The sequence below is a fragment of the Schistocerca serialis genome, chromosome 1, assembly GCF_023864345.2.
Source record: "Schistocerca serialis cubense isolate TAMUIC-IGC-003099 chromosome 1, iqSchSeri2.2, whole genome shotgun sequence".
In the NCBI taxonomy this organism is placed as follows: domain Eukaryota; kingdom Metazoa; phylum Arthropoda; class Insecta; order Orthoptera; family Acrididae; genus Schistocerca; species Schistocerca serialis.
This window is the reverse complement of record NC_064638.1, coordinates 238,106,443-238,127,654: the sequence shown is the minus strand read 5'-3', so window position 1 is coordinate 238,127,654 and position 21,212 is coordinate 238,106,443. Positions and strand designations below refer to the sequence as shown.

Below are 21,212 nucleotides of genomic sequence, written 5' to 3'. Positions count from 1 at the left end.
ATAACACTTTCCATTTCCACAGTATTAGTGGTGCAGCTTTTAGGTGATTCAGCCTGTTTATAGTCACGAAAATAAAGATGTACACTGTTAAAAACATTTATTCGATTTTAAGAAGCTTTAAGAGTTTTCATATAAAAAATTGTAGCCATTGCTTTCCGGTACGTCGTACAGTTTTTCTGGTAAATATGCATTCCTTTTTCTTTGCGGCTTATACACGCTATCACATCATTTATTTTACGACTGTTGTCGTCCGCAAGCTACTGGAAAGAGTAGTAGCTAAACGGATGCTGTTGTGGTGTGGAGTGAAACTGCGTCCTCGCTGATTTCCGTGACGATACGATCATTAGGTGTATCTTCGCGGATACGTGACTGGATGGAGCAATATTTGACTAACAGCTCCCATGGACGGTGAGTGTTCTACAGAAACGAAAGTAACGGCGGGCGTGTCTCGAGGAAATGTACTGCGACCTTTAGTGTTTCAGTTCATACAAACCGTTTATTAAGCGTATCAACAGTAAGATTGTTCGCTGTCTAGGTGCTTAAAAAGTATCGTTGTAGACGATCGTAAGGAAGTTCGCGAAGACTTGAATAACGTTTCCTCTTGTTAGTGTAATGAGAAACGTCCCTCCTTCACTGTGATTAAATATGAGATAATGCTCATAACGCACAGAGAGAACGGTATAGTACCTGATTACATCTCTTGCTACAGTTGCATGTACACGCCGCAAGCCACTTTGCGGAAAGATAGGTGGGAGGAAGCAATGCATTTGTTGACTCTTGTGGGAATGCACGATCTCGAAACTTTAACAGTAAATCACACCGTGATGCGTGACACCTCTCTTGCAGCGTCTGCCACTGGAGTTGGTTAACCATTTCTGTGACGGTTTCGCTCTTACTAAATGAACCTGTGGCGAAAAACGCTGCTTTTCTTTGTATCTTGTCTATTTCCTGTATCAATTCTATCTGTGGTATGAACCCCATATTCAACGAGCAGTATTCAAGTACAGGTTGAACGAGGATTTTGTAAGTTACCTCTTTTGTTTACGGACTACATTTCCTAGGGCTCTACCAATGGATCTCAGCCTGGGATGTGGTCGTTCCAATATAAATCTTTCCGTAAGCACACTACTAGACATTTTCTGGAACCTACTCCTTCCAGTGATTGTTCTGCAATCTAGTAATCATACAGTTACTTGTCTTTCCGTCTGTGTATAAGAAATGCGTTACATTTGTTTATGTTGAGGGCCAATTGCCACTCCCTGCATCGAGCGTCAATCCTGTATAGGTTTTTCCGCATTTCGTGACAATTTTGTACCGCTACAGCTTTCCTGTTCCAAACAACATCATCCGTGAAAAGCCACTTGAAACATTCGATCTTGTCTAGCAGTCTATTTCATTTATATACATCGTGAAAATTAGTTGACCTATAACACTCCATTGTGGTTCGCCGGAAACCATTTTTACATTTGAAACCTCCTCTCTGTTTGCTATCCAATTAAGTGGTTGATCCGGTACTGCATATGCACGTCTTTTGTTTACTAGGCGGAAGTGCGGAGCCGTATCGAATGTCTTACGGAAGTCAAGGAGCACATCATCTACAAAAAATGGTTCAAATGGCTCTGAGCACTATGCGACTTAACTTCTGAGGTCATGAGTCGCCTAGAATGTAGAACTAATTAAACCTAACCAACCTAAGGACATCACACACATCCAAGCCCGAGGCAGGATTCGAACCTGCAACCGTAGCGGTCGCTCGGCTCCAGCCTGTAGCGCCTAGAACCGCACGGCCACTCCGGCCGGCACGTCATCTACTTTGGGACCGCTGTCTGCAGCGTCCTGTGCTCATGGACGAACAGAACGAGCTGGATGTCACACAATCGCTGTTTTCGGGATCCATGTTGAGTGCTACACAGGAGATTAGCAGTTAACATCATAAAAACATCACTTCGCATAAGTATTTAAAGGTAATGCTTGGAAAGGATGTGAAATGGGACGTTCGTGGAAAATCAATATCAGCGGAGGCTGGTGGATGAGAGGTTTGTTGGAAGGATTCTGGAAACGTGCACAGTACTGGCGAAGGAAGTCGCTAAAAGATGCGTTCCGGTGATTGGATTTCATATCAGATAGGAATGAAATACTGTAGCTAGCGTGGAAGTGGACGGGGTAAGATTACAGGTTCCAGAAAATAACATTTGAACTAGAAAATACAATTTATTGGAAGAAAAACGAAGTTCAAATATTTAGGAGTTTATTTAGCACGCCTTTAGTAAGAGAAACTGCAGTAAATTCCGGGAAAGGATAATACAGTTTTAGAATTATAAACTGAATGACTTAACTTGGGATAGCCAACTGTTTGCTGAACTCAATAATTTTAGTAGGACTGTTCTTTTGATTCGATCATTTAACATTTATGCTGAAGAAAATCGGAAGAAGGAGGTCCATGATGCCATCAAGCTAACAAGCAATTACAATCTAAGTTTTATGGTGAATGCAGATGATGTAACTGTACTACAAAAGACAGAAGCAGACTTACAACACTCGATGTACAGGTTATATGAATTGTGAAGACAACTTTACAATCCAAAAATATCTAAAACAAACGTATTGGTCCACTATGGAAAATTCCCATTTAGTTCCAAGATTGTTGTCGAAAACATTGTATTTAAGCAAGTCTCTAGTTGCAGTTATTCTGACAGCGACATCAGACTGGCAACAGAGAAAGAAACAGAAAAGAGAAACTACAAATTACAGCATATATAAAAATTGAACCTGCTTAAATCTATGGCTGTGCCTGGGCTACTTCATGACAGCAGATCCTGGATAGAGAGAAAATAAGAGAAAATTAACATACAGTCAGCACAAATGATTTTTTTAACAAGTGTCAAATATTCGCGAAGGAGGAATCACATAGAAATCAATGACATCCAGACAGAATTGGCACCTAATAACTGAAATAGAAAGGCTGAAGAATACCGGGAAGAATGGAGATAACACCTAAAGCAGAAGGATGAAGATAGAATTCCACTCATTGTAAACAAGCACAAGCCGTCAGAAAGAAGAAATGTAGGACGGCCAAAAAGGAGATGGAGTTAACCATGTCAGGTTGGAAAAGACACATTGCCTAAGCAGTAAAGTACAGAAAAAGTTCTGTTCCAACATAGCTTAAACAAGCACAAAAAACTAAAACAGAGATTAAAAAATGTCCAATAGAAAACATTACAGAGCACTAAAACTAACGTCAATGAACATTTAGTTATCAGCTCATTTGTAAAACAAATAAGCAACGATAAAATATGTTTGAGTAAGGTTTAAAACAAAACGCTCTGTTAGCTTCAACGGAAAGCAATACTTTAACCCTGCACGCCCAAGCCGGCGTAAATAACACTGCTTAATTAAAAACTGGGCTCGCACCCAATAAACTGGAATATTTATAATATGGACAGACACAGACCATTAGTAGTGTACATGCCTTGATTTCAAATTCCACTGAAGTGTATATAAATAAAATTTGGACCAAAGCGCTCACACAGTTTCAACTACTACAGAAAAACTGAACTTTCCTTTTGCTGAGTACTTATTACAGGAATCACTCGAAATATTCATAAATTACCAAAAGAGCACAAAAGCAACAGAAAGAAATAAGTTTGAAGTAGAGGCAACTTTATTAATATAGCTCCCGGTAAATACCTCTTAACAACACTGAATTTAACTGAAGCCTAAAACGCACAGTATAAGAAACCCCACAGCACAACAAATAGCTCCACCTACGGTCTGCAAATCAAGATGCTCACCAAAAAAGTCCACATGGCTCGGCCAGTTCGTCCTATATGTAATTTCTGGAGATACGATACAGCAGACACAGAACCAAGGCCGTCGTCCACCACAATCCAGCGTCGTATTTGTCAGGCATGTAACTGACAGGCTGGCGATGCAGACTTTTCTCATAGTGGAACTCAATTTCGGCAGCGGCTTGTAGCGTTTCATGCCCCACATAATCGCAAGAAGCTATTGGCGGATGGATACTCTCCTGTTATCCATGAACAAAAAGTAAGACCGAGCTGATGGGTGGCAGCGTTAAATCGAGCGGGGAAACCCATGCCTGCCCGGGACGCTATTTCAGAGTGTCAAGGATGTCAGGCGTTAAGCAAAGAGGCTGAAGTGCGATTTCGATATGCTCAAAGAATGAGGCAGCCAACATGAAAGTGTAACAGAACAGTTCGGAGAACTTAATGTAGGCTACAGTCCCTCGAAGAAAGACTGAGTTGTTCTAGCGAGACCCTATTCGGTAAATTTAGAGAATTTGATTTCGGAGATGACTTGCAGCCATTATGCTGTCACGAAAGTATATCTCGTGTAGGTATCGTGAGAGAAACAAGAGATATTAGGGCGCTTGTAGAAACATTCTGACAATTACTTTTCTCTTGATCAGTATGCGAATGAAACAGAAATATAATATAATGTAGGTAGGATGTACCCTCTGTCTTGCATTGTACAAGATATTGGAAAGTATTTATGTAGGTGTAGATGGTGAGACAAGACGAAATATACCGTACTCATGTCAGACGCTGCTGATGCCTATCGGCTCAGATGGACACTGGATGATCATTAGATGTAATTACCGGTCTCTATGAAACTTCATCAACCACCGTCGCCGGCCGGGGTGGCCGAGCGGTTCTAGGCGCTACAGTTTGGAACCTCGCGACCACTACGGTCGCAGGTTCGAATCCTGCCTCGGGCATGGATGTATGTGATGTCCTTAGGTTGGTTAGGTTTAAGTAGTTCTGAGTTCTAGGGGACTGATGAACTCAGAAGTTAAGTCCCATAGTGTTCAGAGCCATTTGAACCATTTTTTTAGCCGACCACCGTCTCTCCATCTCCAGAGACTTTTTAAGTCGTTTCCGCAGCAGCGCAGGTAAGCCACTAGGAGGTGAAGCCGAAAGGCACGCGTTTAAGTTCACGCAGGCTGGCGTGAGGTCTGGAACAGTTAAAGGATTTGAGTCTAGCAAATAAAGTACGTAGCTGTTGGAATACTTAACTTTAATCCATAATTGGTGAACATCGGTCTGACGGTACATGCATCACAAGATAAATAGCAATTGATAATGGCGCCTTGCTAGGTCGTAGCAAATGACGTAGCTGAAGGCTATGCTAACTATCGTCTCGGCAAATGAGAGCGTAATTTGTCAGTGAACCATCGCTAGCAAAGTCGGCTGTACAACTGGGCGAGTGCTAGGAAGTCTCTCTAGACCTGCCGTGTGGCGGCGCTCGGTCTGCAATCACTGATAGTGGCGACACGCGGGTCCGACGTATACTAACGGACCGCAGCCGATTTAAAGGCTACCACCTAGCAAGTGTGGTGTCTGGCGGTGACACCACACTTTTTACACAAATAATGGCTCGAAAATCTTGATGACATTGTAAGTACGCAGGCGCCCGCAAACGGTGATGGAAGACCTTGTATTTCTTTCAATTTTGTTGCCATATATAAGGCAACAATATATATATATATATATATATATATATATATATATATATATATGTGTGTGTGTGTGTGTGTGTGTGTGTGTGTGTGTGTGTGTAACGTTTGCCAGACTTAATAAACACCGCTCACCCTCCGAGCTGTATAGCTGGATATTGTCACAAAATCTCTGCCATACTTCAGTTTGAGAAGATCGTGTTCACTGTTAATGAAAGAGACTACCTTAAAACCAGGTCGTTCACAAACATCTTGCATTTATATCGCCAAAAATGTTCTTATAGTAGAGCGCATTTGTTTGAAGACAGAAATTAAAAGAAATAACAAAAAAGCAAGAAAGTGAGCTAAGAAAAGGATTCAATTAACATTCATGATGCAACGACACAGAACTGATAGATTCATTACAGATATTCGACAAAAACTGAAAATACAGCGAGCCGGCCGATGTGGCCGAGCGGTTCTAGGCGCTTCAGTCTGGAACTGCGCGACCGCTACGGTCGCAGGTTCGCATCCTGCCTCGCGCATGGATGTTTGTGATGTCCTTAGGTTAGTTAGATTTAAGTAGTTCTAAGTTCTAGGGGACTGATGACTTCAGATGTTAAGTCTCATAGTGTTCAGAACCATTTGAAAATATAGCGACAAATAGATCGTTGGACTTAAATTCAGATAAGAAAGCAGCCAACAAATGCGAAGTTGTATTCGACCACTAACAGTACGTGAGCAATGTCCTCAATACGTTGCTAGTGTCATGCCTGGTCGGTACAGTGTTATGTAGTCCAGAGTGCATTATGTCGGATTTATATCGCATACAGGGAAAGCTGCTGAGTCACAACGCGGACGAAAGTGTACACTGAGCGAACGTGACAGAGGGTCATTGAAAACGATTGTATGTAAAACTAAGAGGAAACCGTGTTGTTAGAAGAAGAGAGCTCCATAAGCGGGAAATTGCAGGCTGAGCAAATGACTGTAAGAGGAAAACCTGGCGGCCGAGCCATAAAACCTGGACTGTGGTGGAATGGGAGAAATTTTATGGGATGAGCCTTGTTTCACGCTGTTTCCAAATTCTGGACGAGTTTACTGCTGGAGAGTGAAACATGGAAGTGGGTTCGGTGACGATTTGTGCAGGCTTATCGTGGTATTCTGTGGGACTTACAGTTATCCTACAAGGTCGCAGAACTGCCAAGGATTATATAACAAGTTTGGCTGATTAGGTTCATCCACGGTATAATGTTTTATCCCCAAACACGATGCTTTACTTCAAGACGTCTGGGCCCGTGCTCACATAGCTCGCGTCGTCCAGGACTGTGAGCACGAGAGTGAATGGTCGCATCACACCTAGCCAACACAGTCACCAGATCACAATATTATTGAGCCTTTGTGGTCCACGTTTGAGAGTACCGTGCGTGCGTTAGATGAGTATGTGCCAAGCAAGATCGTAAGAGATGGAAAAGAGCCACCGTGGTACAACAACCGAGTTAGAAAACTGCTGCGGAAGCAAAGGGAACTTCACAGCAAACATAAACATAGCCAAAGCCTTGCAGACAAACAAAAATTACGCGAAGCGAAATTTAGTGTGAGGAGGGCTATGCGAGAGGCGTTCAATGAATTTGAAAGTAAAGATCTATGTACTGACTTGGCAGAAAATCGTAAGAAATTCTGGTCTTATGTCAAAGCGGTAGGTGGATCAAAACAAAATGTCCAGATACTCCGTGACCAAAATGGTACTGAAACAGAGGATGACAGACTAAAGGCCGAAATACCAAATGTATTTTTCCAAAGCTGTTTCATAGAGGAAGACTGCACTGTAGTTCCTTCTTTAGATTGTCGTACAGGTGACAAAATGGTAGATATCGAAATAGATGACAGAGGGATAGGGAAACAATTAAAATCGCTCAAAAGAGGAAAGGCCGCTGGACCTGATGGGATACCAGTTCGATTTTACACAGAGTACGCGAAGGAACTTGCCCCTCTTCTTGCAGCGGTGTACCGTAGGTCTCTAGAAGAGCGTAGCGTTCCAAAGGATTGGAAAAGGGCACAGGTCATCCCCGTTTTCAAGAAGGAAGGTCGAACAGATGTGCAGAACTATAGACCTATATCTCTAACGTCGATCAGTTGTAGAATTTTGGAACACGTATTATGTTCGAGAATAATGACTTTTCTGGAGACTAGAAATCTACTCTGTAGGAATCAGCATGGGTTTCGAAAAAGACATTCGTGTGAAACCCAGCTCGCACTGTTCGTCCACGACACTCAGAGAGCCATAGACACGGGTTCACAGGTAGATGCCGTGTCTCTTGACTTCCGCAAGGCGTTCGATACAGTTCCCCACAGTCGTTTAATGAACAAAGTAAGAGCATATGGACTATCAGACCAATTGTGTGATTGGATTGAAAAGTTCCTAGATAACAGAACGCAGCATGTCATTCTCAATGGAGAGAATTCATCAGAAGTAAGAGTGATTTCAGGTGTGCCGCAGGGGAGTGTCACAGGACCGTTGCTATTCACAATATACATAAATGACCTTGTGGATGACATCGGAAGTTCACTGCGGCTTTCTGCAGATGATGCTGTGGTATATCGAGAGGTTGTAACAATGGAAAATTGTACTGAAATGCAGGAGGATCTGCAGCGAATTGACGCATGGTGCAGGGAATGGCGAATGAATCTCAATGTAGACAAGTGTAATGTGCTGCGAATACACAGAAAGATAGATCTCTTATCATTTAGCTACAAGTTAGCAGATCAGCAACTGGAAGCAGTTAATTCCATAAATTATCTGGGAGTAGTCATTAGGAGTGATTTAAAATGGAATGATCACATAAAGTTGATCGTCGGTAAAGCAGATGCCGGCCTGAGATTCATTGGAAGAATCCTAAGGAAGTGTAATCCGAAAACAAAGGAAGTAGGTTACAGTACGCTTGTTCGCCCACTGCTTGAATACTGCTCAGCAGTGTGGGATCCGTACCAGATAGGGTTGATAGAAGAGATAGAGAAGATCGGAGAGTAGCACGCTTCGTTACAGGATCATTTAGTAATCGCGAAAGCGTTACAGAGATGATAGATAAACTCCAGTGGAAGACTCTGCAGGAGAGACGCTCAGTAGCTCGGTACGGGCTTTTGTTAAAGTTTCGAGAATATACCTTCACCGAAGAGTCAAGCAGTATATTGCTCCCTCCTACGTATATCTCGCGAAGTGACCATGCGGATAAAATCAGAGAGATTAGAGCCCAGAAGAACAATACGAGACTGGAATAGAAGGGAGAACCGATAGAGGTACTCAGGGTACCCTCCGCCACACATCGTCAGGTGGCTTGCGGAGTATCGATGTAGATGTAGAGGTGATCGCTACACACCTCCATTGCCATTATCTGAAGTTGCCATTACTTTGAAGGAAGAAGGGTATAATATTCCTTCGAAAATCTATTTATTCCGAGACGACTGGAAGCTGTTTTGAGTGTCACTGTGTTTCCTACACCTTATTAGGCACGGTAATGTATCACGCTGTTGGTGTTTACATAGTCTTGTATAACCCACGTATATAAACACATGGGAAGATAGTTCCACTGAAACATTGGTTAATTTCTAAATAGGAGAAGCAAACACGAGGGTTGGAACTTTAATAGTGGCAACTATTTATTTACAACTCGTACAAAATAGATACGTGTTTCAAAGTTTTACTGACCTTCGAAGTAGTCACCAGCATTCTGTATAACCTGTTGCCAGCGATGTGGAAGTCGTAGGATACTCTTAGCAGTACCAGTTGTGTTGACAGTTCGAGAGGCGCGGTCTATTGCCCGACGAATTTGTAACTGTTCTGAAGCGAATGCCGTGAAGTGGTCCTTCAGTTTAGAAATCGAATTAAACTTACGATGGCCTAAGTCAGTGGAGTACAGTAGGTAGTTTAGCATTTAGTAGCCCCATCAGTCAAACAAATCAGTAACAGCTTGGACTATTCATTTTTGGAACACAACCTACGACCGGCTTAGAGACAGATGTGATGACACTTTCTGCAGGACCTGACCATCATTTTGCAGGAGAATGCTCAAGCACGTACAGTGGAAGCTGTTACTGATTTGCTTGACTGATGGGGCTGCTAAGTGCTATACCACCTACTGCACTCCCCTGACTTAAGTTCAACTCGATTTCTAAACTGAAGGAAAGACTTCGCAGCATTCGTTTCAGAACTGCTACAAATTCGTCAGGCAATAGACCGCGTCGCTCGAACTGTCAACACAACTGGCACTGCTAAGAGTATCCTACGACTTCCACATCGCTGGCAACGAGCTTTACACGGTGGTGGTGACTACTCCGAATGTCAGTAAAACTTTGGAACACGTATCTATTCTGAACGAGCTGTAAATAAGTAGTTTCCACTATTAAAGTTCCAACCCTCGTATTTTCCATTAAGTTGGTAAAGTGAGCTCTAATATAAGTTACACGACGACTGTGGTGTCCCCTTTGTTGCGTGAAGCTACTTGTTGCAAGACAGGTATAAATCGCTCCTCATGAATTGCGCCACATCAGAGCCACAAATTCATTGTGTGCCAATGTTCCTCTCTCATTGTTTACCAAATCCCATCAGCTTCTGAGACCAACCACAGTTGCAAGCAGCTACTGCATTCCTCGTCCCTTTACGACTACTTTTTGTCCTAGACTGAACACATATGGATGCTCCATAAACGTTGGACTGCAACTACAGCCTATTTCAGTACTTCGCCAGCTAGGCATCCTCAGAAGTATGGTGTTGAAGTGGATCACCCCTGTCCTGGGTCGAAGTAGGAACTTGAACGACAACGCCTTGAGATTTATCTCCTTCTGACACACAATACAGAAACGCTCGATTAACCGTATACGATGTCCTCTGCCAACAAAATGGACCGATTACCGGCCTGTGGAAGTTGGTCAAACGTAAGATCCTCATTAATAGTTACTCAGTGGGAGTGTATCACATTTGTTCTGTAACTATGCTAGCCGGAACTAAATAGGTTACTCAATTGATCCTACGCTCGCAATTATAAATATGGCAAGTCTTCAAATGAAACATAAATGAAATTTATTATTCACAGTTATGATAAATACCTTTGTATTAATAATTTCAGGGAACACCAATTTTTGGTAACTTGATTATTCATTTATCAGCGAAAAATCCAACAAACGGTGTAGCCTCCTAACAAAAAATAACACATACAATCAAAGTTCAATAGCTCGTTAAATGAAGCATAATTTTCAGTAAGAATTAATAAAGTCTTTTATAATAACCAAAAACAATTCTATGTTCCACCTTGGCTCATAGTGTTGCCTTCGCAAAAGTTTGTGTCCCGATTTGCTGCTACAATCCAAGTTCGGAAACTTAGCAATTGTGCTATCCCCACAAATGTTGAATTATCGAGCGGCAGTCTTGCTGCCCAATTTCTATCGCATGATTACCAGAAATCAACAGAGAGATACGCACAAGTTACTATTTGACCATCTTGGAACCGTGTGCCCTAGTGCGATGGTGCGCGGTCTTGCGTACTCTTGTGAGTCCGCCCAAAAATTTAACAATATATTGCAAATTCAAATCAGAAGATACTTATGTATAATAGTACATCTTGCAACCCTCCATTGTTGGCAAAGTAATATGTTACATCCGAGTAACAGAACAAAAAAGACGAAAACCATTTTTTCAGATTGTACAGAAGAACATTAAAAAAAAGAAAAAAGAAAGAAAAATGCTGCGCGGACACCTGAGATGCCTTTGTCTATCACACCTGCTGATAGTCGTACACCAAATGCCTTTCTTCTCAGACACACGCTATATCGAAATCCCAAAAGGTCACCAATTCAGTGAGTGACACGTTTAAAATGAGTGGCTAATGAATCAACGAAAGTTTCTAGCCAACACCAAAGCTAAGGAACTCTAAATCTTCACCTCATTGATCTACATGAGAAACATAGTAAAATTTAAGCGCTCTAACATGTATTCCTGAACAGAAGGCGTGTCTGAGGAGTGTGGAAAATCGCGCACGTGAGTGCTGAGTGACAGCGGGGTGTACGTACTCGGCATTCGAAATGTAAGTAAACAAGAAACAATTTGAAACTTTATAAATTGCAGTATAAAATAAAAGAAGATTTGAATTCGTACATCAATTTTCCTGTGTCTTGTGCTATTTGTACCCCCACAAATATCTGAATAGCTCTGTACTTCAAGTGATGATGATAATGTCATCAATATCTGACAACTACTCCACTACTCTCTCTCTCTCTCTCTCTCTCTGTGTGTATGTGTATGTGTGTGTGTGTGTGTTTGTCTTGTCAGTCTGGTGTCCAACCACGACTAAAAAGTAGGGGCAAAATGCTACATTTCTGTGTCACATCCATTCTAATCCGACCGCTTCTTTCCTCGTCTTCCAGTTTTATTGTTCCCTCTTGGTTCTTGCTCAAACTGTATACAAATAGTCGCGCTCTGTAGCTTACTTCTATTTTTCTCAGTGTTTCGAATATCTTACACCATTGCACACTGTCGAACCTCTTTTCTAGTTCGACAAATCGTATGAGCGAGTCTTGATTTTTCATTAGTGTTCTTTCCATTATTAAGCGCATACTCAGAACTGACTCAGTGGTGCGAAATCCGAACTGATCGTCATCTATAAGCAATTTGAGTAGTCGTTTGGTTTCCAGTGCCCCTTCCCCTTTCCCCAATGATTTTAGAAATTCCGATAAAGCGCTATGTATCGTTTCTGCCTCATTTTACCTCAAGTCCTCCAGAAGTCTTTCAAATTCTGTCGCTAACAGTAGATCTCCTATGTCTTCCTCATCGACTACAATTTCTTCTTCTATCATATTATCAGACATGTCCTATCCCTTATACAGGCATCCAATGTGCTCTTTCCACCTATCCGCTGCAGAATTTCTATTGCACTGTTAATGTTGTCACTCTTACCTTTAATCTCACAGAAGGTTGCTTTGACTGCTCCTAGTGCTGAGTCGGTTCTTCCGATGACCATTTCTTTCTCGAGTTCTTCATATTTTTCCTACAGCCATTTTTCTTGGCTGCCGTGCACTCCCCTCTAATTTGATTCCTAAGTGATTTATAATTCTGTATTCCTCTCTTTCCCTGAAAATTTTCATCCTTTCGTCGATGAGCTGAAGTATTTCTTCTGTCAGGCAAAGTTTCTTTGGAGTTACTTTCCTTCTATCTATATCTGACTGCCTTTTCGATAAATGTCCGGTCCTCTTCAACTGAACTGCGTAATTTGATATTCAAGATCGCAATATCAACATCCTTAACGCATTTAAGACGTGTCTCGTCATTCCTCAGTACTTCATTGACCCCTTTCCACCCACACTGATTCTTCCGCATGATTCTCTTAGACTTCAGCCACTCTTCATCACCTCGGGCATGGGTGTGTGTGTGTGTGTTTGTCCTTAGGATAATTTAGGTTAAGTAGTGTGTAAGCTTAGGGACTGATGACCTTAGCAGGTAAGTCCCATAAGATTTCACACACACACACCTAATATTCCACGCTCCGACTCGTAGAAAGTTATTCCGTTCTTACTTATTCCATCATTTTCCATTGCTACCTCCCCCTTGTCAGGCCCTCCCAGCGATCCGAGTGGGCGACTAATCCGGAATCATTTGCCAGCGGAGAGATCATCATGAGATTTTTTCCACTGACAGGCCGTATCTTCTACGTGTCTTTAATGCAGTGGTTTCCATTGCCTTCTGCGTCCTCATGCCGTTGACTATTGCTGATTCTTCCGGCTACTAAGGGCCGTTTCCACCCCAAGGGCAACTGAGTCCATTCATCGGTCCTCTTGCATTTCTTATAATGGAAGTCTTCGACCGTCATTGCTGATGATTTTTATTCAGAAATTTAACAGCGGCTGGGTTAGAACCAGGAACCCATGACTTAATATTACTAATCAAAGACGGTACCGCTAGACAGCAAATTTATGTGTAATTATTCGAAGTGAAAGTTCGCAGCAGAGCTTCTGTGAAGTTAAGAAGTTAGGAGACGAGGTACTGGCAGAACTGAAATTGTGAGGACACGTCGTGAGTCGTGCTTGGGTAGCCCAAATGGTAGAGAACTTGCCCACGAAAGGCAAAGGTCTCGAGTTCGAGTCTCCGTCAGGCACACAGTTTTAATTTGTCAGGAAGTTTCAGTTAAGGCAGTGTTTGATGTTAATAGTCTTTTTTTGTCTTCTTTATTTGTGCTAGTCTGCTTCGTATGTTCTCCTTCTTTCGGCCATAATGTGTTATTTTGCTTCCAAGATAACAGAGCTCGTTTACTTCATCTACATCGATAGTCCACAAGTTGAGTAGTTTATTCTGAGATAATTTCTGATACTTCTTATTACTTTTGTCTAGGTTCGGTTTACTCTCTATCCAGAGCGTGGGCTTATTTAACTGTTTTTTTAGATTTGTAAGGTCCTGCCGGCCGGGGTGGCCGATCGGTTCTCGGCGCAACTGTCTGGAACCGCGCGACCGCTACGGTCGCAGGTTCGAATCCTGCCTCGGGCATGAATGTGTGTGATGTCCTTAGTTTAGCTACGTTGAAGTAGTTCTAAGTTCTAGGGGACTGATGACCTCAGAAGTTAAGTCCCATAGTGCTCAGAGCCATTTGAACCATTTTTTGAAAGGTCCTGGGTTGGGTTTATCTTTGTCTTTCACTAAAGGTAGCAATGTCATCAAAGAATCTCATCATTCATATCGTTTGACCCTGACTTTTAATTCCACTCTTGAACGTTTGTTTTACTTCTGTTTTTGGTTGTTCGATGTATCTACTGAACAGTAGAGGTGACAGACTAACTCCCTGCACGGTATTCCTTCTAAAATGAGCACTTCGTTCTTGGTCTTTCATTGCATGTTCATAGAAACATTCTGCTAACTAACTATTCTAATTCATAGGAAGTAATGAAACAGTGGTTGTTTTATACCAAATTAGGTTTGAAGTAAATGCCTTAAGGGATTGTGTACTTACGTGAATAGGAAGAGACCACGCATATAGTCTTGCATGCTGGCCACGAGGTTGACGATGCAGAAGCCAGTACCTTCAAGCGGCTTCCACAGCAACTGCAACAGACAACGACCATGTGTTACGCCCGATCCTACTGACGTGTGTGTGTGTGAGGGGCGGGGGGGGGGAGAGGAGGACGGGGAGAGAGGGGGGGGGGGGGTTGAGAAGGTACTCTGCTGACGCACATGTTGCGCAGCAGTGTACGCAAACAACAGAGATGTGTAGTCAGGAATAGCACGGGCGGTGCGGGTTCCCCTGTGGACAACACGAGCAAAGCTGCTTGCTCTCCCACATACGAGAGAACGACGGTGCCTGAGCGAGTACAGCACTCGCTAATTCAATCAACTAGCTGCACAGCGCAAAACTGTTACGGGTGTGTCTAATGATCACTGTTAATGGTAGAAAATCGAATTACTATGTACCAATAGAACAGATGGCGGACTGTTCCAATGTAGAATTTTTCGCAGCCCTAGCCTCAATACAGCATTCTGCACTTTTACACCATCTTTTTATTCAATCAAAATACTGGTTTTCGGAATTAGCACTATGGTTTGGCTGCCGAGATAATCTGATACTTGCGCTAGTAATTGTGCGGACTGTGCAGCAACGCCGAGAATATACTTTTCGTAAATTTGTTGTTCGATTCGGGTATTTATTACCAGGTTTTGATATTTCCCTTTTAGTCCTGTCTGTCTGTTCTTTTTTTTTTTTTTTTTTTTTTTTTTTTTGCCGGAGGAAGTCTAATTTTTATAGGCGCTGAGGGTGTCACAAATGTAGTGCTGATAATATTTTGAAAGCGCAGGGCGTCGAATTGTACATACTTGTCCCAGAAACGCACTGGTCATACTGCAGTTTGATCTCTATATTCCTAAGGTATTGGCATCCTATCTTTGCACCCACGACATTCACTTTCGGTCTTCATTTCAGTGTGATACATACCCTTTGTGTCGTTTCTGTCTGAGATTCAGGTTTCGTTCCTTACAATTCGGCGTTAACGACACCCCAGTACCTGCCTTTGTAGTTTGCACGCGCAGTTGTGTAGAACTCCAGCGTCCCTAATCAATGAGACTTCTTCCTTAATTTTTGTTATTTAAATGCATATATAATATCATTCCAACTATAATTGCTTCCCTTGGTCCATTAACCACATTAGTGGGGTCTGAGAGACGCCATGTATTTATCACGTTGTATAATGTCGCTACCTAAACTTAAGTTGACACTGAAATGCACTGTAATTTTAGAGTGGCCGGTGTGGCCGAGCAGTTCTAGGCGCTTCAGTCTGGAACCGCGTGACCGCTACGGTCGCAGGTTCGAATCCTGCCGCCTCAGGCATGGATGTGTGTGATGTCCTTAGGTTAGTTAGGTTTAAGTAGTTCTAAGTTCTAGGGGACTGATGACCTCAGATGTTAAGTCCCATAGTGCTCAGAGCCATTTGAACCATCTGATCACATTCTTGTTCGAACTCTGGAAGAGAAGGAATGAGTCATCTAGTTATCGAGTGTTTGGTACGAAATTCAGGTCGAACAGTGGTAATATGGCAACACTGTAGTCACATGTACGACAGGCACCTTCATTCAAAACATTATAATCGGCACTGAAATGTGGCGGGGTAAAGAGGAGCGAAACTATTCACTTCAATTATGTGACTCCGCTTCTCGTCGGAAAAGTAATAATTCAGTGCTCCAGAATGAGTAAAGTAGGAAATTGCTCAGAGAATAAATAAATCTTTAAAATTGCGATATTAAATCCCATTGCATTCCATATTCTGCGCTTCTATTGATCAATTGCGTGTGATGAGTTCAAGATCTGCTATAACTACCGCCTAACTTTAGGAATCCCTATGCCGTAACATGCAAAATAAAATCAGTGAACAAAAACAAATACGCCTACACCAGAAATTGCAGGAAAAGAACCCAGAACTATTCATGTTGCACTAACTAGACAACACCATTACACTGCACCGAGTGAAGATACTAATAGTGCATATGGTTAGTATGTTTCGAGACTGCCATCGTCTGGCCATAGGTTTTTTATAGAACGAAATATTATTGCCAATATTTTGCTTGCCAGTGTACAAGGAATTATGCTTTGAAGTCCGAGTGCGTGGATCTTGTACGATGCTTCAATGGGGAGGAGTCTCAGTCACACACTTTTCTTAAATTGAAGGAACCGTACAACCGTTGCTAAATCGACAGTGTTTTTATTGCTTACACGAGCGGCACCGGAATATCCAAATTCCGTTACCATTATCGGGTGTAAACTGTAGGGATCTAAAGGATATATTACAAGAGTAGAGCAACCAATCCTTAATAAATTGAAAACGTAACAGGTAAGCAACTGTACATATTTAAGGCCTTTTTTTGTTTTAATGTCGTTTTGGTAAATGACTTTGTTCCCTTTTTCATAACTGAGACACAAAACTTACGTTCCATGACAACACTGGAGTGGAAGATGACCTCAGTCAGTGAAGTGGTTTCTATGTGAATAACATCCCGTTTCCTTTTTTCTTAAGTGTGTATCGGCGCTTATCCGTTACATTTTTAATTTTTCGAGGATTTCTTGCTCTAGTCTTGTAATAAATTCTTTTAATCCTCATAGTTTACACTCGATAATTGAATTTTAGTACAGGGAAACCAGTTGTGTAAACAATAAAGATATTGTTGATTCAGCCGAGTCTTTCAGTTTACAACATGAGCTTGTACAGCTATAGCTGCGCCACAAGCAGATGTCTGTTAGGGCATACACACTTCATCGTTTGGGAGGGTAAATGTGAGTCTGAATTAAATGTTTAACATGCAAATGAAGAATCGAAGTGCAGTGCATCTCTAGTTGGACTTACCGAAGACAGTGAAGATGAAAATCATGACCTAGGTAGTTAATACTTCAAAAAGACCCGGTTTGGCAGTGGTCGAAAGCATGTAAGGCACATACCTGGAAAGGTACATCATTGAACTCAGACTGAAAATACTATGCTCATTTTACGATCACAGACAAAAAATACCGTCGGGCATCTATAATCTTCAGATGTATGAAAAGAAACGAATCTGAGTGTTGCTGTTTCGAAATTAATGTAATCGTTACGTTATTTTTTTTTAATGTTCATTCAATGAAGTCATTAGTCTCCACGACGATAAAGATGCTGTATTCACTTTCATCTTCATGCAGTGATAAGTGTGGATAACGAGTAAATCCGAATAGAAATGATCGTAAAATACGAAGATGAGCCTCCTACATTATTCTTCAAGGTCATTTACCTGTAAAACTTTGCGTATTTGTGCAGTCGCTGAATAAGACGATTATGGCCTGCAGATTCGCAAGAATCGCAATGACGTATTAATTGGCGAAAAGGTCAAAATTTTCTCGGAAACAGATATTGCTGAATTCTAAATTTTTGCCTTACTTCTTATAGTAGTGCAAATGTGGGTTTGAAAGACAGCTGAAACACAGTAGAATCAGAGCTACGAGGCAGGTGTTGGGAACTCAATTGTTGAGTAGTGTACAGATTTTGCGGTACGCTGTTGCAAAAGCGAAGACGCTAATTTTGGCTCAGTTTATTATTCTGTCTATGGTATCGTAAGGAACATGGTGCAATCAGATTCTTACGCCGTTAGCCCACTACTCATCAAGAGGGCTGGTAGGGATTCTTTTTCCATTATCGGGCTGAAAGGCAGACTTGTATTGCTCAAAACATTTGCTCAAAATATCATTTGGGTAGGCAGGTTGTTTATACAGATGGTAGTCTAAATCCGTGAGTGTCGTTAATGACAGGTGGCTGCTTTATGACCAAGGAAAAAGTAATGTCACGCTTTAAATTAGTGTCGCCGATGCCGCCATTAGAGATGGAACGTAAGTTCCGACTCTGGAAGGACGGGGAATGAAATTGGTCATGTCCTTTTCACAAGAACCATTCCGACATATATTTTAAATAATTGAGAAGAAAACGGGAAACCTCACTTTGGACGGAGATTTTATGGCGAATGGGATCGGTGTAAGATGGTTGTTTTTTGATGATATTATTGGATACGTTAGTATTTGCAAAGGAGAACTGCGGTCAGAGAAACACTTGTTAGGCAACAGTATCTGTGTCTGGGATGGCAGAAGCAGCACTGTGCAGCAGGCAGGAGTTCGTTGAGTGTACTGTGTATTGGATAGACAAACTTTTGGAGCTGCAGATTTGTTACGGGGAGGAACGATAACTCAGAGCACTGGTTGGATAGCATACGGACACAAAAAAGGTTTTTGAAATGAAGAACAAGGTATCATTTGATGAGGTGAAAGTTTTATTTTTATTCTTGTAGACTTGTATTGTTGTTCCACTTTACCTTCGTAATAGGCAAGTTCTTGATAATTTTTCTATTGATTGGCCTTCTGAGTTAATTCACTGTACCATCGAAGTTATCAGATTAAATGAATTTTCATGTAATAGTGTATAACAGTTTTCTTTGGTAAGTTCCTTCCTAACTGAAATTTCAGAACTTAAACGTCGAGTTATGTGTTTCATTGGCATTCTGTGTCAAGATTATGAACCCAAATTCTATTACCCAACTGTAACCAGATTCTAGCACGATTTATTTAGCTGTTGTGGAGTCTTGGTGTGTTGCTGTTCCTGCCAGTACTTCATTTTGCAGGTGATATTCATAATAAGTGATTGTTTCGTTTCCTCTGTGCAATGTAGGTTCTGCCAGTTGCTTTATTTTACTAGGGACATATGACAGTGCGAAAAATTTCGTGTGTTTCAAGTCACATTCTTATACAGGTCGACATTTGTTTTTTTATACAGTTACGTTTTTTAAACAGTTCGCAGATGGTTCAGATGGCTCTGAGCACTATGAGACTTAACTGCTAAGGTCATCAGTCCCCTAGAACTTAGAACTACTTAAACCTAACTAACCTAAGGACATCACACACATCCAAGCTCGAGGCAGGATTCGAACCTGCGACCGTAGCGGCCGCGCGGCTCCAGACTGTAGCGCCTTTTACCGCTTGGCCACCACGGCCGGCACTGGCCAGTTCGCACTTACCAAGTCTACTGAGCGCGAAATTATTGGTCTGCTTATTTATTCGCTTATGAATGAGATCGGTTTCCACACACACAGGATTCCTTTCAATTTCATGTAAGTGATGTAGCTTTGAACTCAGTTGCGTATTTTGGTTGTCCATTCAGATGCCCAGGTTTGTATTCACGATAAAACACACACAAGTAAAGGCTACTCACTTACATCGGTCATGTGCTTTTCACAACAACTATTCCTGCATTTATCTTCATTGATGAGTAAACCATGGTAAACCTCAATTTTCTTGGAGGTCTTGACCTTCGTTCTTCCGAGTGAGAGACATTGTTTCACCAATACGTCACATCGCTCAGGAGGATAGAGTCAGTCTGTGTTTCAAGGTGGTTTTCCATACTAGTCAAACCAAATGATCTGCTAGTTCCCATTCTTGGCCTTAGAGTCACAACACACAATCAGCTGTAACACACACTTCGAATGTTTACACCATCTCATACAGACACTGTACACGTGATTGCCCCTACAGGACGACCGAAAACTTCTACGTTTTCTCGATGAGGTCACCGATCGCGAAATGAAAAAGTAACTACAATCGCTTAGTAGTGGAAGGCCTCTTAGGACGGGATAAGATACCTGTAAGTTTCTACGGAAATTAAGCAAAAAAATGTACTCCCCATCTAGCAGCAATTTTATCGTAGATCTCGGGAGAAACGGACGGTACCTAGAAAATGGAAGCAAGCGCGGGTCATTCCCGTTTTCAAGAAGGACCCCCAGGACAGATGCACATAATTAAAGGTCCACATCGTTGACGTCAATCTGTCGTAGACTTATGGAACATGTTTTACGCTCAAGAATTATGATCAACATGGATTCCACAAACAGAGATCTCGCGAAACTGACATGTCTCTGTTCCTCCGTGAGAGACAACAGCGCTCATACGGAACAAAATCGACAGATGTAAAGGTTGTTTCAGGGGTGCTTCAAGGAAGTCTGATAGGAGCTTGACGGTTTACGGCGTACATAAATGATGTAGTAGGAAGTGTCGGAAGCTCTTTAAGGGCGTTCGCAAATGATGGGGTTGTCTAAAGAAAGTGGTGACACCAGAAGACAGTATCGATTTGCCTAATATCCTGTAAAGGATTGATGAATGGTGCAGACTGAGGCAGTTTGAACGCAAAGAAATGCATCATATTGCGCCTACATAGGGAAAGAAATCCACTGTTGTACAACAACACTACTGATGACAAACTGCTGGGAATAGTGTACATAGGAGTTTACAGAGCGACCTTAAGCGGAAAGACCACATAAAACAAATCGTAGGAAAACCAGATTCCAGACTGCGAGTCGTAGGAAGAATCTTTGTGAAATGTAACTCATCCACGAAGGAAGTAGCTTACAGTGCGGTTGTTTTACAAGATATTGAGTACTGTTCATCAATATGGGACCCTTATAGAGTAGAACTGATAGAAGAGGTAGAGAAGGTCCAATGAGGAGCGGCACTTTCCGTCACGCGATCCTTTAGTCGGCGCGAGAGCGTAAGATAGCTGCTCAACAAATTGCAGTGACAGGCGTAACAAGAGAGGCGTTGTGCACCTGGAAAGGTTTATTGAAATTTGGAGACAGAACTTTCCGGGAAGAGTCGGACGACATTTTACACCTCACACACAACTAGCGAAGTGACCACGACGAAAAAATTTAAGAAATTAGAGCTAATACAGGGGCTTACCA

At 41.9% G+C, this 21,212-nt stretch overlaps 1 protein-coding gene across 1 annotated transcript in view; it reads right to left on the bottom strand.

Moving 5' to 3' along the window:
* LOC126461835 (prolactin-releasing peptide receptor-like) overlaps positions 1-21,212 on the bottom strand; it is a 580,944-nt gene that overhangs the window by 137,997 nt on the left and 421,735 nt on the right. The window contains exon 3 of the mRNA XM_050096030.1: positions 14,440-14,531. Within this exon, the coding sequence (XP_049951987.1) occupies positions 14,440-14,531 (92 nt within the window). The remainder of the gene's footprint in view (positions 1-14,439; positions 14,532-21,212) is intronic.